Raw genomic sequence first — 17,013 nt, forward strand, 5'->3', positions numbered from 1 at the left:
CTCATTTCCTAACTATTCATTATCAAAGTGCCCTCCAACCCCTTGACCTCTCGTTTATTTACACACACTTCTTCATGTGATTTCATCCAGTGCTCTGATTTTAAGTACACTGGCCACTCCCAAATTCATCACTCCACACCATGTTTTCCAAGAGAACATTCTACAACCCTGATCGTGTACTATAATCCCACGTTGCTGCATACAGTAGCCACAAGCCACATGCGGCTACTGAGCATAGCATATTACTGTGACTAAATAAACCTTTACATTTAATTTGACTCTAAACCTAAATAACCATGTGTGGATAGTGGTTGCCCTATAGGGCAGCAGAGCTGGAGATGAAACCCATCTTCTGAGGTCCATATTCACACATTCAGCTGCCTACGGAGCATCTCTACTGGAAGTTTTAAAAGGCGTATCAACATACAACACTGAACTCACAATTCTCCCTGTATCATGTTCTTCTCAATCTCATGTGATAGCAACCAATCCTTCCAATCGTGCAGGCCAAGATAAAAAGTTGGAAGCACCCCATCTCCTTTTTCTCACACCCTGCATCTAACCAACCAGGAAATGGGCTTCTCTCACGTCCAGTGTACCTCCAAAGACCGTTTGTCTTCCACTGTGTCCGTCGCCACTGTTGTTTCCCTGGTCTAAGCTACGCTCATCACCTCTTCTGATTTCCATGCTCACGGCGCTCTAGGGATGAGGAGAAGCCACATTCTCCAGTAGAGGAAATAAGGCCGCCCCATTTAGTATTATAATAATCATTCGCTGACAATTACTAAAGGGATGAAAATCCCCTAGAACCTGCAAAGGAAAATCAAATGCTGCTGTGAAATTTGGGGTGGGGGGGGGAAGGAGAGGGCAGATCACATGACTCCCCAAAGAAGCTCTGCACCTGTCATTTAATGCATAAAGTATCTTGGCGATAATTTCTGCCAAAAGGCCACAAAACAACCAACAGAATTTAAGTTTTCTTTGAGGATTTCTATTCCCCTCAAAGGGGCAAACTTGTATATTGAGTTTCCCACCTACTTTCCCTCACAGTTTAAACAAAAATATGTAAGGATCCTCTGAAGGGTAAAATTTTTTTTTTTAAAGATTTTACTTATTTATTTGACAGAGAGAGACATAGCGAGAGAAGGGAACACAAGCAGAGGGAGTGGGAGAGGGGGAAGCAGGCTTCCCGCGGAGCAGGGAGCCTGATGCGGGGCTTGATCCCAGGACCCTGCGATCATGACCTGAGCTGAAGGCAGACGCTTAACGACTGAGCCACCCAGGCGTCCCAAGGGTAAAATTTTTTTTAATTTAAAAGATTTTTATTTAAGTTCCAGTTAGCATACAGTATAATATTAGTTCCAGGTGTGCAATACAGTGATTTAGCACATCCATACGTCACCCGGTGCTCAACCTGACAAGCGCCCCCTTTCGTCCCCATCACCTACTTCAGCCACCCTCTACCACCCACCCGTCTCTCTTCTGGTTACCACAGGTCGTTCTCTATAGTTAAGACTCTGTTTCTTAGTTTGCCCCTCTTTTTCACCCTGTTTGCCCGACTGTTTTGTTTCTTAAATTCTACCTATAAGTGAGATCATATGGCATTTGCCTTTTTCGAACGGACTCATTTCACGTAGCACAAGATTTTCTAGCTCCATCCGTGTCATTGCAAATGGCAAGATTTCATTCTTTCTTAAGGCTGAGCAATATTTCATTGTATGTATATACCACCTGTCTCTTATCCATTCATCAATCGATAGACACTTAGGCTGTTGCCATAATTTGGCTATTGTAGATAATGCTGCTATAAATACCAGGGGTTGTGTATCCCTTTGAATTAATATTTTTGTATTCTCTAGGTAAAGAGTGGTTCTATTTTTAACTTTTTGAGGAACCTCCGTAATGTCTTCCACAGTGGCTGCACCAGTTTGCATTCGCACCATCCTTGCCAAGACCTGCTGTCTCTTGTGTCGTTGATCTTAGCCATTCTGACTGGTGTGAGGTGGTATCTCATTGTAGTTTTGATTTGTATTTCCCTGACGATCAGTGAGGTTGAGCATCTTTTCATGTGTCTATTGGCTATCTACATGTTTTCGTTGGAGAAATGTGTGTTCATGTTTTCTGTCCATTTTTAAATTGGATTATTTGGGGGTTTTTATTTATTATTAGGGGGTTGAGTTGTATGACTTTTCAAGTATATTTTAGATACTAACCCTTTTTCAGAGATGTCATTTGCAAATATCTCCGATTCAGCAGGCTGCCTCTAAGTTTTGTTGATTGTTTCCTTCACTGTGCAGAAGTTTTTTATTTCGATGTAGTCCCAAAAGTTTATTTCTGCTTTTGTTGCCCTTGGCTCAGGAGACATATCAAAAAAGATGTTGCTATGGCCAATGTCAAAGAAGTTCCTGCCTGTGACTGGCTTCAGGTCTCACATTTAGGTCTTTAGTCCATTTTGAATCATTCTTTTGCATGTTGCCGTCCAGTTTTCCCAACACCATTTGCTGAAGAGACTGTCTTTGTAGCATTGGATGTTCTTCCCTGCTTTGTTGAAGATTAACAGACCATATCGTTGTGGCTTCATTTCTGGGTTTTCTATTCGTTCCATTGATCTATGTGTCTATTTTTGTGCCAGTACCATACAGTTTTGTTTGTTAGAGTTTTGTAATATAACTTGAAGTCCAGAATTGTGATGCCTCCAGCTTTGCTCTTTTCAAGATTGCTTTGGCTATTCAGGGTCTTTCCATACCACTTTATATGTTCCATACACATTTTAGGATCGTTTATTCTAGCTCTGTGAAAAACGCTGTTGGTATTTTAACAGGGCTTGCATTAAATGTGTGGATTGTTTTGGGTGGTACAGACATTTAAACAGTATTTGTTATTCCAATCCATGAGCATGGCATGTCTACTCCTTTCTGTCATCTTCAATTTCTTTCATCAGCATTTTATAGTTTTCAGGGTACAGGTCTTTTACCTCTTTGGTTAGGCTTAGTCCTTAATCTTACGATGTTTGGTGCAATTATAAATGGAAATGATTCCTTAATTTCTCTTTCTACTGCTTCATTATTGGTGTATAGAAATGCAACAGATTTCTGTATGTTGATTCTGTATCCTGTGACTTGACTGAATTCATGTCTCAGTTCTAGCAGTTTTTGGGGGGAGTCCTTAGGGTTTTCTATATATAGTATCATATGGAAGTTTTACTTCTTTCTTGCTTATCTGAGTGCCTTTTCTTTCTTTCTTTCTGTTGTCTGACTACTGTGGCTAGAACTTCCAAGTACTATGTTGAATAACAGTGGTGAGAGTAGACATCCTGCTCTTGTCCTGATCGTAAAGAAAAAGCTCTCAGTTTTTCCCCATTTAGGATGATATTGGCTGTGGGTTTTTCATATATCATCGTTAGTATGTTAAGTCATGTTCCCTCTAACCCTGCTTTGTTGAGGGCTTTTAACCATGAATGGATGTTGTACTTTGTCAAATGCTTTTTCAGTGTCTATTGAAATGATCCCATGGTTCTTATTCTTTCTTTTATTAATGTGATGTGTCATGTTGATTGATTTGCAAATATTAAACCACTCTTGCAAACCAGGAATAAATCCCACTTGATCGTGGTGAATGATTTTTTACAATGTTTTGTTGGATTCAGTTTGCTAGTATTTTGTTGAGGATTTTTGCATCTACCTCTCAGAGATATTGATCTGTAGTTCTCTTTTTTAGTGAGGTCTTTATCTAGTTTTGATGCCAAGGTAATGCTGGCCTCATAGAATGAATTTAGAAGTCTTCCTTCTTTTTCTATTTTTTGGAAGAGATTGAGAAGAATAAGTATTAATTTGAAGAGTAAAATTCTTGAGCTAAAAGTAGAAACAGAGCAAGCAGATTTGATTCCAAGAAGGCAACTAATCTATTTCATATTATCAAAGTAATAAGTTTACTCAGCCAGCCAAAGCAAGAAGAATAACTTACACAATTTACTATAAATATTCACAAGATTATATGATGTATTCATATAATATATGGCATATAGGACATATCATTTATATTTTGTTTGCTGAACACATTAATGCATTCAGTGAGCACATAAATGAATAAAAGATTCTCAACTCTAAAACATGAAATGACTTAAGGCTTGACTATAATGTCTACGTAGCTATAAATTCACATGCAGAGTTGTGTGCACAATCACGTAGGCTGAAAGACAATATTTGTATAAACCAGCCGAAAGCTGATTTAAGAGTCTAACATCAGCTCATACAGGCCTCTGAAAGGCAGTAATTATTTAAACAAATAGACATCAAGGCCAAGTATATAAAAGATGAGTATTTGCCAATTATAACACAGTATTTGCTTCTCAATGATAATTAAGGTATTCTTTGCCCTTTTCTTTATCCTGTAATGAGAAGCAAAGTGACCAAGAACAGAATACACAGCAATCATCTTGTCTCTCACTCTCTGATGCTTGCAAATAGTCAATCCTCTGGAAACAGGTTGTCTGCTCAGCCAATAGAATCTCTGTTGGTCACTCTTTCACCCTGTTCTCAAAAAGATAGGATTTTGTTAAAAAAAAAAAAAATCAATCCTACCCTAAAGAATGGCTACCTAAATTGTGGGGCCTGATGCAAAACGAAAACACAAGGCCCCTTGTTTAAAAAAAAAATTATTGGGATGCCTGGGTGGCTCAGTCAGTTGAGCGTCTGCCTTCAGCTCAGGTCATGATCCCAGGGTCCTGGGATTGAGCCCAGGATCGGGCTCCCTGCTCAGCGAGGAGTCTGCTTCTCCCTCTCCCTCTGCTGCTCCCCCCGCCCATGCTCTCTCTCACTCAGTCTCTCAAATAAATAAACAAAATCTTAAAAACATTATTAAGAATTTCAAGTTAGTGACAGCAGAGCATTAGACTGAACAGAGTCCTTCTGAGCATGAGGCTTTGTGGACGTTGCAGGCCCGGACATTAAGGTTGTCACCTGCACCAGTTTTAAGACGCAATTTTAGACTTTCCAAATTCTAAATGACCTGTGGTCTAACACCGATATCACCCGCCCTTCCTATACGGAGACAATAGCCTCTGGTCAGGTGGGCCTGCACCTAAGGACGTCAGTGTGACCCTGGCCATCCCTTTGATCACAGACTCTCCCACCTGCACCTGGAGAGCAGGAGCATGATGTGTGGTAACCACACAGCTGAGACTCCGGCTGCCCCCATGAACGCTGAGGAACACGGCCGGGACAAGGGGCAATGTGAACCTGATCATTCCTGCCACTCACATCTATTTCAAAGCATTTTCAGTGACCTTGTCGAAAGCAGTCAGTAACTGTTCTTGGCTCTAGTGGAGAACGCAGATGCCCTCCGGGTCCTGGGAATGCCCCCCCCCACCGCGCCCCCCGCCCCCCGCCCCCCGCCAGCCGCGGCGCGAGGATCACAATTCTGTTTCTGAGCCACCCCACACTGCATGTCAGCCTGCACGGCGAGCTGGTAAATGCACACATTTAGAGAGCCCGCCAGCAATTCAGTCCACTTAACTGGACTTAGTCCAGAGAATTTTCCAGCCAACTGGCACTGGGTCTCTAATTTACAGCTGACAAGCAACCTCCATAACTACTTCCAGGTCCTTAGTAGAACTGTTTAATGTCTACCTCTAACACACGAACCACCTGACTTCAGACACAACATTCAACAGCTTTGACCGCAGGGTGCAGAGTTATAAAATTTACAGCTTCTTAAGTTGGAAAACCACAGACGGACTGGAGTCTACCAACTGCCCTCCGAAGGAGGGGGGGTTTCAGTTTCTGCTTAGGGCACACAAAGTTAAAACAAAGGACACATTGAGTCATCTTGGGTAAACGCCTCTCTTTCTTTTGCTCCCCCTTTTAATTTTTAATGTTATAAATGCCTTCTATAAACTATAATGCCTATATATGCATTGTAAACTATAAATGCCTTCAGTTTTGTATTTTTTTTAATTTAAGGCCTTTATTTTTTTAATTTTTTAAAATACTTATTTGAGAGAGAGAGAGAGAATTGGAGGGGAAGGACAGAGGGAGAGGGTCAAGCACACACCATGCTGCACATGGAGCCCCACGTGGGGCTCGATCTCGGGACCGAGAGGTCACCACCCCAGCAGAAATTAAGCCACCCAGACAACCCTCATTTCAGGTCTTAAAAAAAAAAAAAAAAAAAAAAGTTGTCTGAATTCTCCCAAGTAAATCAGAGAGTTACAGATAGGCTTTAAGGACAGGCCTTTTAATTAATGTAAGCTAGAAAGCTTGTTTCTTGTCCTCAATAACGTATTTGACTGCTTTGAAATAACAGCAATGCTTGTTGTAGTTATTGCATGCCAAAGGATTGTACATGCATCGTCTCATTTAAAGTTGATAACGATATCATGAGGAAGACTGAGTGCTATTCTTCCCCCAGTACTCTAGATGAATAAACCCATGACAGGGGCACTAGCTAGCTAGTTAAGTAGCAACACTGGGACTCAAGTCTCTGATACTGTCTGACTCCAAAACTTGACGTCTTATCTCTTACCACACCCTTTCTCCAACTCTGAAACACAATGCCAGGGACCATACTTTAAAATACTAAAGATGGTACGAGCCATGGGAAGTATTCTACCACTGGGATTCAACAGTGTGCCATCGCATTTTACCTTGCGCTTTGGGTTCAGACCTGGCACTTGTATTTCTTGACTGTGCTAAGGTCTGGTTTAAGCATAGGTGACTTTTGATCTCCTCAATCTATTTCCCCCCCCACCCCGGGTTTATTTAGAGGTTTTACCAAACCCGCTGTTGTGACAACTGAAACAGGATAGGCTTTGTAGACTGGCCCTTCTGGACAAACTGTGACTTGAGTGCACAGGACCTCACATGTCGAGTAACACTCAGGAAAGGGACAGCTCGGTGGTGTGGAGTCATGTTTTTGTAAGGTGCTGTGATTTCTGGAAGCCCCCCGTGATGTCACAACTCTGCCCATTGTCTCGGCCTTCTTGTTTGCTTCCAGGCTGGAAGGACACACCCAGGGATCAGCAGAACTGTGACTGGGCTGGGCTCCCCGGAAATGCATCTATTAGACAGCTTCAAAGGTGGGGGTGGACACCCTGAGCCCCGCCCTCATTCCTCGGAGTTTAATGAAGAGAAATAACTAGTGCTCTCCCACCCGTCACTCAAGTATTTGCCATGAATCAACTGGGGCGGGGGGTGGGGGGAGGAGGGGAGGTACACTTCAAATAGCAAATGGCAGCTTCTAGACAAATGAGGTGGCATCACAAAAGCTCCTCGGAATCATCCTCTGGAGCCTGAGGTCTCTCTCATCTGTTCCGAATTAATTCTCCTTACTTCTTTGCCTCTTCTGGGTTTTGTGTCTTCGCTCAAGTCCGTGCTACTTGGCTAATCTCTCCCCGACGCTGATTTGATCTTGAGGCACATCCTTCCCGAGGCCAGCCCCTTGAGGGGGGCAGAATTCAGACGGCAGGGGCACAAGGCAACACTCCGGCCCATCCACCTGCTCCCTGCGGCCCCACCGGCTTGGTCTGCCGCAGTGTGGAGGAAATTGTTTATTAGAGCAATTTTCCCGAGATGTCTTTTTCTGCCTTGAAACTGGCCTGCGCCTCCCCGGTTTCTCACTTACCGGCCTTACAAAGAGCAACGGGCTTCCCAAGGGTTAAACATCCCTAGTGCCGCCTCACACGGAGGAGGAGAAAAGTCCTCAACAATCAAGAGAGCTTGTATTTTTAAGACTTTTTCAAAAAGGAATGAATGCCATCAAAACACAGGTGATCAGATTTCAGTCTTCGAAAAACAACCTGTGTTACCACGTCATCCTGAATCCTGTTTACCACGCAGAGATGAAGTGACTGTATAATGAAACACTCATGATGAATTTCCTCACCTTCCCTCCCACTGTGGGGTGGTTTGATTCAGAGTATGACTCGGTGGTTGTTGGGGTGTGTGTGTGTGTGTGTGTGTGTGTGTGTGTGTGTTAGAAAGAGAGAGAGACAGAGACAGAGACAGAGACACAGAGAGATGCAGAAAGAGAAAATGAAGGAGACACAGAGAGGAAGTGGAAGAGCGAGCCAGAAGGGAGGGGAGGAAGAAGGGGGAGGAAGAAGAGGAAGAGGGACAAGATGCATCAACTAGCAAAAAAGCTCACCTTCAGTCACTTCTAAAAAATGTGTCATTTCTAAGGGGACACCTTATCATGAAAAAATAAATCTTGTGTGCATGTGTGTTTTAAAACATTCATTTATTTGTTTGGGGAAGACAGAGAGAGAGAGGGCGTGAGTGCGTGTGGATAGCGCAGTGCGGAGGGGTAGAGGAAGAAGGAGAGAATCTCAAGCAGGCTCCATGCTGAACACAGAGCCCAATTCAGGGCTGGATCCCAAGACCCTGAGATCATGACCCGAGCTGAAACCAAGAGTCAGACGCCTAACCGTCGGACTGAGCCACCCACGTGCCCCAGTTTTTTGTGTTTTTAATTCTTATTACCAAGGTCTCTTAAAACTGTATGTTAAACAGGCCTTTTGCACGGTGATTAAACAAAGTACAAAGTCCGTGACATTACATTTCTTATATCTCAACCTCAACATGGAAAAATATTAAGTTTTCAGCTACCCTCAAAAAGCCCGACATATATATATCTGTGTCAGATTAAACGACTATTTTTCGACAAAAGCATGTGTAAATCTCAACTCGGATGTTCAATTTTCACATTTCTGTGAAATTGTTCAAAATGTAATTCCTTACATAACAGACACACCCCCACACAACCAATCTAGCTACGTGGGGTATAGAAGTAACACGTTTAGCTTTTCCTGTGCTCCGAAAGCCAATAAAGTGAACATAATATGGTGCGGTCCATACATAATGTCCCAAAGACTTAACATACAAGCTGACTTTTCAATCCTTCAGATGACTAATGAACGCACTAGTTCGATGAGAAGTTCTTTAGACTTTACGCCAGACTTACGTTGTTGGGAATATGTTGAATAGAAGAAATATGTGGAAGTTATCTAGTTTATAATAACTGTCTCTGTAGTGATCTCAGAAAGCATATGATTGCCAAATCAATACTGATTTCTTTTTTGCTGGTGTTTGTGTGTGTGTGTGTGTGTGTGTGTGTGTGTGTGTGTGTGTGTGTACGAGTGGTTTTTCCCTGAAGAATGCAGAAATTTAATACAGGGTCCTGAAAATTAGCTCCTTTTCTTCAAGTCATTTACATGTATATGTATGAATATACTTCAAAATAAAAACTTGATTGATGGACTTAAATAATGCCTTAACAATTTAAGGCCTAAGACAATCAGATAAATCCTTGATTACCCTTAGGAATTTCCCTTGGCCACCGAGGAAATCAATGGGGCCAGCTCTGTTTAAATTGACATCCACCTGTTGCAAATGTGGAAACATGTTGAGTCAAGGTTCCAGGGAGAATAAATGCTTGTAACAGAGACTGCATTTTAAATTGGGTGACTCAGTGATAGAAGTGAAGCTCTGTTTTCCATTTAGTTTAAGCTGAGCTTCCCTATGAAGACATTCTAGAAGGTTTCAACATGTAAAAAGAACCAGACGCAGAAGACACTTCTTTTTGGTGTCAGGCCATGTGCTTATTTCTTGGGATTAACTGACAGCAGTCAATTAGTCCCAGGATTGCATAACCCTTGCCTTGCACTAGGCTACACCCAGAAAAAAACTGAAAAGATCTGGTAAATCCACCACCCTGGGAGGGCAAGTTGCTACTCTCCTAAATTAAGCTAAATCTGCCATGAACTAACTGGTCAGCAACTTCTTATGTGCAAATCATTCACTCTGGGAAAGGAAAGCATTTGCCTACATATTGATTCCTCAAATGTAATTTAGGAGATCAAATTTCAATCCTTTAAGTGCTAGTCACTCTACCTGAAACTGTACAGTTTTAAGACTAGTCCTAAGAGAGGATGAAATCCAGTGGTTTTTACAATGTGTACTGCAGAAGTTCAGACCTCTTCGGAGAACTTCAGATTACGACGGCGGTACGGGACAGAAGGGGCTGGAAGCTGGGGGTGTGGGGTGCGGCTGGACGGAGAAGGCTGGCTTCTTGGTCTGTTACTCCTGACTGGTCAGAAGCTCTCCTTTCATCTGCTTTCTTAATATTATTATTCTTTGAGTAGAGTTGACACACAATGTTATATTTGTTTCAGGTGTACAACATAATGATTGAACAAGTTTATTCATTATACTGTGCTATAATGTATTATCAGATCCTCCCAATATCTTAGCTAGCTCCCATCGTCAACCACCATGGTATGTATTGTGTAGCCACCATCTGGTCATTTGTTTTATTCATCACCTGCTTGTATGACCTCTCCATTGGGAAAGAAGGTTCTACTCTTTAAGTGAATGAATACTTTTTAGCAATGGATGTCATTCATTCAATAAACATTTCGGCGGCATCTACAATGTCCCAGATATCATGCCAGTTTTGGAGCCTACAAAGACGAGCAAGTCTCCTTTCTGCTATTATGGGGTTTGGGATGATATAAAGGCACCTCAGGACACTGCCATAGGATATAATGCAAGACATGAGCTTAGCCTCATTTCTCAAATGAGAAGATTGGGACCCAGAGAGTTGAAGTGACTCATGCAAAGTGACACAGGGAAGGAGAGAGCCAACTATTTATATATAGATGTTCCCTGTTCTAACCCATGTTGCTTCCACACATACAACACTCACTCTTTACAGACTACAGTGTTTTGGCAAAATCATTTATGTCATAACCATTTGTGCATCTCCAATGCCTCAGACAGGACTGGGCGTAGAATGGGCACCCAATGAATGTTTGCTTAATTGTCTTTTTATCAGACATGGAAGAGAGGAAAACTGCTTTGAAGGTAGGTACCTAGATCAATACATACCATGGTGGTTGACGATGGGAGCTAGCTAAGATATTGGGAGGATCTGATTAATACATATGAAGGAGAGAAACATTATCCAAACCCCAATGCCATCCCCATGTATTTTGGCAAACATAGCCTCCTGCTAAATTTTACACTATAACAAGAACTTAGTGAACATTCAGTAATTTTAAGAGGCCAAGAGAGAAAGTGCTTCCTCTCAGAGACTTATACTTTCTGTGGATGGAATAGCATTTTTCATTCTGGTAGGTTCCCACATTTTGATTCCAGCATCCCACAGGGCTGTTAAAACACATTCAACATTTTTATATTGGAGCGAACATATTTTTGGCTACCAAAGTATTCATTTTGGTTCAATCCATAGCTGTATAGAAAGGCACGTGAACTTTATTTAACTTCCTTTAAAGAATCTAGCCGCGGATTACTTGGATACTGATGATAGTTTCATTTTGGAAAATGTACGTTATTGCTTATTGTGATTTTAAGTTTTAAAAAATCACTGTCTTCTACTGAGTTTGGAAAGGTATGAACATGTGATAAAAACTGACCAGATATTTGATGATGTCCCCGAGAGCAATAAAGTATAATTTAAATATTAAAGTTATTAACCCAAAGTCTTTTAAAAGATAAAACAGACATAATACTAGGTTACTAGAGTTTTCTTTCTTTTTTTTTCCAGCTCCTAACATAGCTGCAACTTTTGAATGAAACCATAACTCCTTTAAAAATACAAGCAAGGCATGTCCAATTAATCATACAAGTTTCCCTCTAGATTGTTTTCAGACAGGTCACATTCCTAAGATGTTAATTTAAGCTTTCGTTAAATCTGTAAGTAGAATGAGTCCATAAAATAAGATTCTGTACAACAATAGCTCCACAAACGTGACTGTAACCCACTGTGGCAAAACTACGATCCTGTATTAATAGATATTTTCATAGTTCTTATTCTATCCATGTAATAGTAAGAAATTATTTTTAAAAATACGTATCTGGTTGAACCTAGGGAAGACTTCACGTTTTTATAATTTTATTTAGAGCTAGCCAATATTTCTCCTTGCATTTTGACCTATTTTCAAGGCGGTGTCTGCATTTGCAAGGAGACAGGTGAGGGACCTGGCCAGTTTTGGAGAACTCAATCACCAGTTGAGGTCCTCCTTCCATTTCTCAAAAATAGCTCCATCAGGAAAAATTGAGGACCTGGTGAACACTCCAAAGATTTAGGGTCAGTCCGAGCTACCTAATATGGATGAACGAGATAAGGAGTTATGTTTAAATTAAGCAAAGGATAAATAAAAATTCTTAGCTCCAGGCTGGTATAATGTTCGGTGACAATGTGTCAATTATCTGGTTAATTTGATCAACTCAGACAATGCCAGGGGATATTTCAGGTCCCAAAGATCAAAGCAAGAGGGAACTCTATTATTCTGCTTTGTTCATTCCATCATTTCTTGTCTTATTCTTTATTGTGGTTTTCCTGCAGATAATATATGTTTAATGGCAAACCTTAAATTACAGGCAGAACTGTAAAAACCTACTAGAGAAGCTTTGTGTTTAGGAACAAGACTAGAGAAACAATGACCAAAAAATGGTTGCTTGTCACGGAGTAGTCAAACACGTCTTTCTCCCCGGGAATGGTTTGCACTTTGTTCTGATCACCCGTGGCAGATGCCGTGAGAGGTACGTCGCCCCATTTCCTGACTGAGGCTGTTTCGCAGCCCCAGACCTTGGTTTGTGTACATTTTCTCAGAGGTGGATCAAAGGCCTCTTGGCAAAAGTAATGAAGCGTTGTTGCTCTAAATCTGATACCTTGCAAGCTAAATACACCTCTCGAGAGAAAAATATAACTTTCCTAAAGAGAAGGAAAAGATGTTTCCTGCTCAGATGCTTGATAGAAAAGAAAAAGAACATTTAAAAAAATTTTTTTGAAAAAATATCCAGAAATCTTCATCAGAATTCCATTTCTGTGCGTTAGGTTTAATGAAAGTGTAATTTCAGGGACCGGATCCATTGCTGAGCTCCCAACCACCCTCAGTCCAGTTTTTTTTTTTTTTTTAAGATTTTATTTATTTATTTGAGAGAGAGAGAGAGAGAGAGACAGAGCATGAGCTGGGGGAGGAGGCAGAGGGGGAGGGAGAAGTAGGCTCCCGGATGAGCAGGAAGCCTAGGACCAGAGATCATGACCTGAGCCAAAGGCAGACGCTTAACGGACTGAGCCACCCGGGGGCCCTTTTGGTCCAGTTTGATTTAGAGTTCCTGCTCTCATCTCTGAAATGAAAGAGTTAAGACGGTTGGGAGACTACTTCCTAACCAAAGCTTCTTTCTGAGGAAGTGATGGGAGAACTCTGTGGGACCTCCCAGCACACAGACTGAGGTGACAGGACTTGGTATCTCAAATGACAAGATAAGAGGAATTTAAATGAATGCAGGTCATGGTCACCATCTAGAACCAAGGTTGCAAACTCAAGTATCTACTGGGTCAGAAGTTCCCTGTTGCTAGGAGAAGTCCCAAATCTCTATTTTTATAAGAAATCACCTGATACTAAAGCATCTATCCATTTTGTTTCAGTGTTACACAGGTGTGGGGGCTGCATGTGGCTGGTGGTCATGAGTTTGCTAGCCACGGCCCGAGGTTTAGATTTTTACCAGTTTATTTATGTATTTATTTATTTTAAGCAGGCTCCACACCCACCATGGAGCCCAATGCAGAGCTTGAACTCACGACCCTGAGATCAAAACCTGAACTGAGATCAAGAGTTGGACGCTTAACCAACTAAGCCACCCAGGCACCCCCTCCAAGATTTAAGACTTTTAAAAAATATATATGTGAAAAGTTCAGAAGGCAAAGTGATGAGAATGGTTACACCATTATGTGACAGGAACGCTTTGTAAGCCCTGAACTTGTCTGAAATTATCCTTATAATAACCCTAACACTTAGCTAGTATTGTCTGCCCATTTTACAAATGTGAACATTAAAGGAAACGGATGTTAGGAATCCTAACCCGGTAACTTGTCCAAGTTACACCGTTAGTTAAGAATCTGTCCTCTTAACCATATTAGGTATACAACATCTGACTTAGAATCGAAAATGACATTTCCCCCCCCAACGGTCTTCTACTCATCTTTCTTAGTAAATGTTTAAAGGCAGTGCCTTAAATAATAATCATTAAATTAAGCTACTGTTTCTTTTATTTGAGAAGAGAAGCATGACTGGACTGAGTGTAGACATCATGCTTGCAGATGGAGGAGCGCCCAGGTGGCTCAGTTGGTGAGGCGTCTGACTCTTGATTTCGGCTCAGGTCATGATCCCAGGGTCATGGGATCGAGCCCTGCATCGGGCTCTGCACTCGGCATGGAGTCTGCTTGAGACTCTCTCCTTCTCCCTCTGCCCCTCCCCCTTCCTCACGCGCATGCTCGCTCTCTCTAAAAAAATAAACAAATAAATACTTGTAGTTGGAAACCATTCAGACTCCGGTTCAGTTCTGCTTTTTCCCTGTGTGCGTCAGACAAGCCTCTTCACCTGTCTCCCCACTTCATTGTTTATTTTTCTCGCAGGTCAGCAAGGTAGGTTTTCTATCCCAATTTTGTAGGTGAGAAACTGAAACTCAGGAAGACGACCTTGGTTGTCTGGTAATCTCAGCTCTTAGCAAGTGGTAGCCAGCGCGGCTTCTACACAACCTGAAGCAAATCGACTGCTTCTAAAAGCAGTGATTGGCCCCGCTTTGCAAAACAGAGAAAGCAACCTCAGAGACACGGACGCGGACAAGGAAAATGAACGCGTGATACTTGTCTTGCAGAGTCATCGGCAGATACACTGGCTGATTACTATCCATTAATTTTTCTTCTCTTACCTCTAAGGAAACAGCCACCTACACAAGGAAGGTCGTTTGCGAGGAAACACCAGCGTGACCACACATCCCGTCTGATTAAAACTCTCTCGGCATTCAAGCAAGTGTTCCTTCTACTCTATCATTCTACTGGCCCCAGGCCGGGTGACCGATGTGGTGAATAGCTACAGTGGTCTATCCAAACGGCCGACGCAGACAATGTGGAATTATCTAAAACATTCCTACTATATTCCTTAGCGTTCAAGGCAGTCAAGGGCAGTCAAGGGCAATGCTGAGAGGCTGGCAACTAAATGTGAAAATCTGTGCATTCTCTTAGAGACCCACTGGACTCTTGCCCTCTTCCCCGAAGTGGAAAGCCTGTCTCTTCCTCTTTGCTCTTTGCAATTTAGCTTATTAGGAAACAAATCTGAACTAGAAGGAGAGGAGTTCTCCAAGCTAGCTCACTATAAATACAGCCAGAGGCACCGAGCACTAAACAAACAGAAGGGGCTTACTTCAAAGACCAGTGTCTCGTTGGTGGGTCCTGGTGCATACAGCCGTTCCGGGTGGCTGAAGGAGCGCTGGTATTCAAACACGGTCCCAGCAAAGGGGAACTCCCCAGGCCAGTCGATGCTCCAGCCCCCCGTGAGGTAATACTTCTGCCCCAGGCTTCTGACCGCAAGGTAACTGGAGGAGAGCTGCAGCTCCTGGATCTCGATGCTTCGGGCCCCCGCTGGAATGGTGACTACTGGATAATATTCTAAATGGGAAGAATAGAACAGTGCTGTTTTCCATGTTGCACACTGGAGAAATGGAGCTAGCAATGCTCAGAGACATAGTGATGTCCACTTTTATAGAGTGGGGTTGTTGAATCATGAACGGACATCCATTCCTACTCTATGAAGTGCAAAAAACTCATCAATCACTTCATCTTCCCAGGGGAAGGAACGCCAGAGAGAAAGTGTGTGTTCCTTTCCCAAGCACGCGTTGTGGACAGGAGGGACACTCTTCTTCCTTCCAGAACAACCAAGTCCACAAAACTCAATAACGCTTTTAAATCTTTAATCCACTTGGAAGAAACTTAACAGCCATGGACCTCAATAGTGATATTCAGGAAACAGGGCTCTGGGTTTCATTTTACTCAAGATTCGTTTAGATAATTGCTCCCAATATTCATCTGGCATCGTGAGTGTGGATCATGATTCACATCCTGAACTGTAAGTTTCACCAAAATCTGATCTTTGTTTAACAAAGGCCTGTGGGACAGAGGACAAACTGCAAAATAAAAAGGCATTTGATGGACACATCTCAGAGCTGTATGTGTTGACGGAACTCCTCACACTGAGAAACCAGCCATCCTCCCTTGTTCTTGCAAGGTGTCAAAGCCATCATTCTGTGCGTGTCAGGTGAGCCAGTAAACGGCTCGATCACAGCCAGCTTGACAGAAACTTGTCAGCAGCAAAGCTACTGCAATGAAACGGCAGGGATCGCTTACCGTTGGCTTTATGCTGGTTGAGGTATAGGCCTTTATAAAACTTGCAAGTCGAATTATCCCCTTTGCAAACACCACACGCATCCAAAACTGCTTTAGAGCCAAGTTCATGATCGCATCCCACTGGCTGTGACAAAAGTAAAAAAATAATAACAATAAAGTGAGAAAAATCAGAAAAGCCAATGGCTACGGATAACCAAGAGATACATGGGGCTCCACCTTCAGAATATCTGGAAGACAGCACAGCTTTAGGGTTAAAGGCAGAGTCTCACATTTGGGGGTTCAAATCCCTCCTCTGCCTTTACCAGATGTGGGACTAGGGCAGTTACAGAACTCTTCCAAAGCTTGCTGAGACCCTTCATCTGGAAAACTGGAATAAAAAGTCACTGCTGCTACTAACAGCAGGTGATCTTACTTGGGCCAGCTCTCCTGCTGAAACAGAAAAATGCTGAGCCCCCCACAATCCCCAGAGCCCCCCACACAATGGAATTAAAAGGAAGACTAATTGGCAGGAAATAGGAGTACTATGGCAACACACACCTGTGAGGCTCTGACCATATAGTGAACATACTTAGCAAACAGGCAATGGAAGTTTACTACTGTTCTTTACATTCCTATTTAATTTTTGCAGCTACTGCGTGTAGTAGATACATCATCATCTCCATTGCATACTTGTGGAGACAGGTGAAGAAGAGCTAATAAGAAGGTCGGAGGGGTCTTGCAGAACATCAGTGGGGACGTTAGAGATAGTCTGCACATCCAATTTGCAAACACTGGTCTTTTCCCCTAAGCTGTGTTTTCTCCAGATACAGA

General features: G+C 42.4%; 1 protein-coding gene across 2 annotated transcripts in view; it reads right to left on the reverse strand.

Annotated features, from left to right (window-relative positions):
* ADAMTS18 (ADAM metallopeptidase with thrombospondin type 1 motif 18) overlaps window positions 1-17,013 on the reverse strand; it is a 148,531-nt gene that overhangs the window by 23,198 nt on the left and 108,320 nt on the right. For both annotated transcript variants that reach the window (XM_028094743.2, XM_088027154.1), the window contains 2 exons: window positions 16,204-16,327; window positions 15,224-15,468 (listed from right to left, as the gene is read on the reverse strand). In XM_028094743.2, coding sequence (XP_027950544.1) covers window positions 15,224-15,468; window positions 16,204-16,327 — 369 coding nt within the window. The remainder of the gene's footprint in view (window positions 1-15,223; window positions 15,469-16,203; window positions 16,328-17,013) is intronic.

Source organism: Eumetopias jubatus, unplaced genomic scaffold, assembly GCF_037043125.1.
Source record: "Eumetopias jubatus isolate StellerSeaLion01/CBP00866 unplaced genomic scaffold, mEumJub1_p1.0 scaffold_10, whole genome shotgun sequence".
NCBI classification, from domain to species: Eukaryota; Metazoa; Chordata; class Mammalia; order Carnivora; family Otariidae; genus Eumetopias; species Eumetopias jubatus.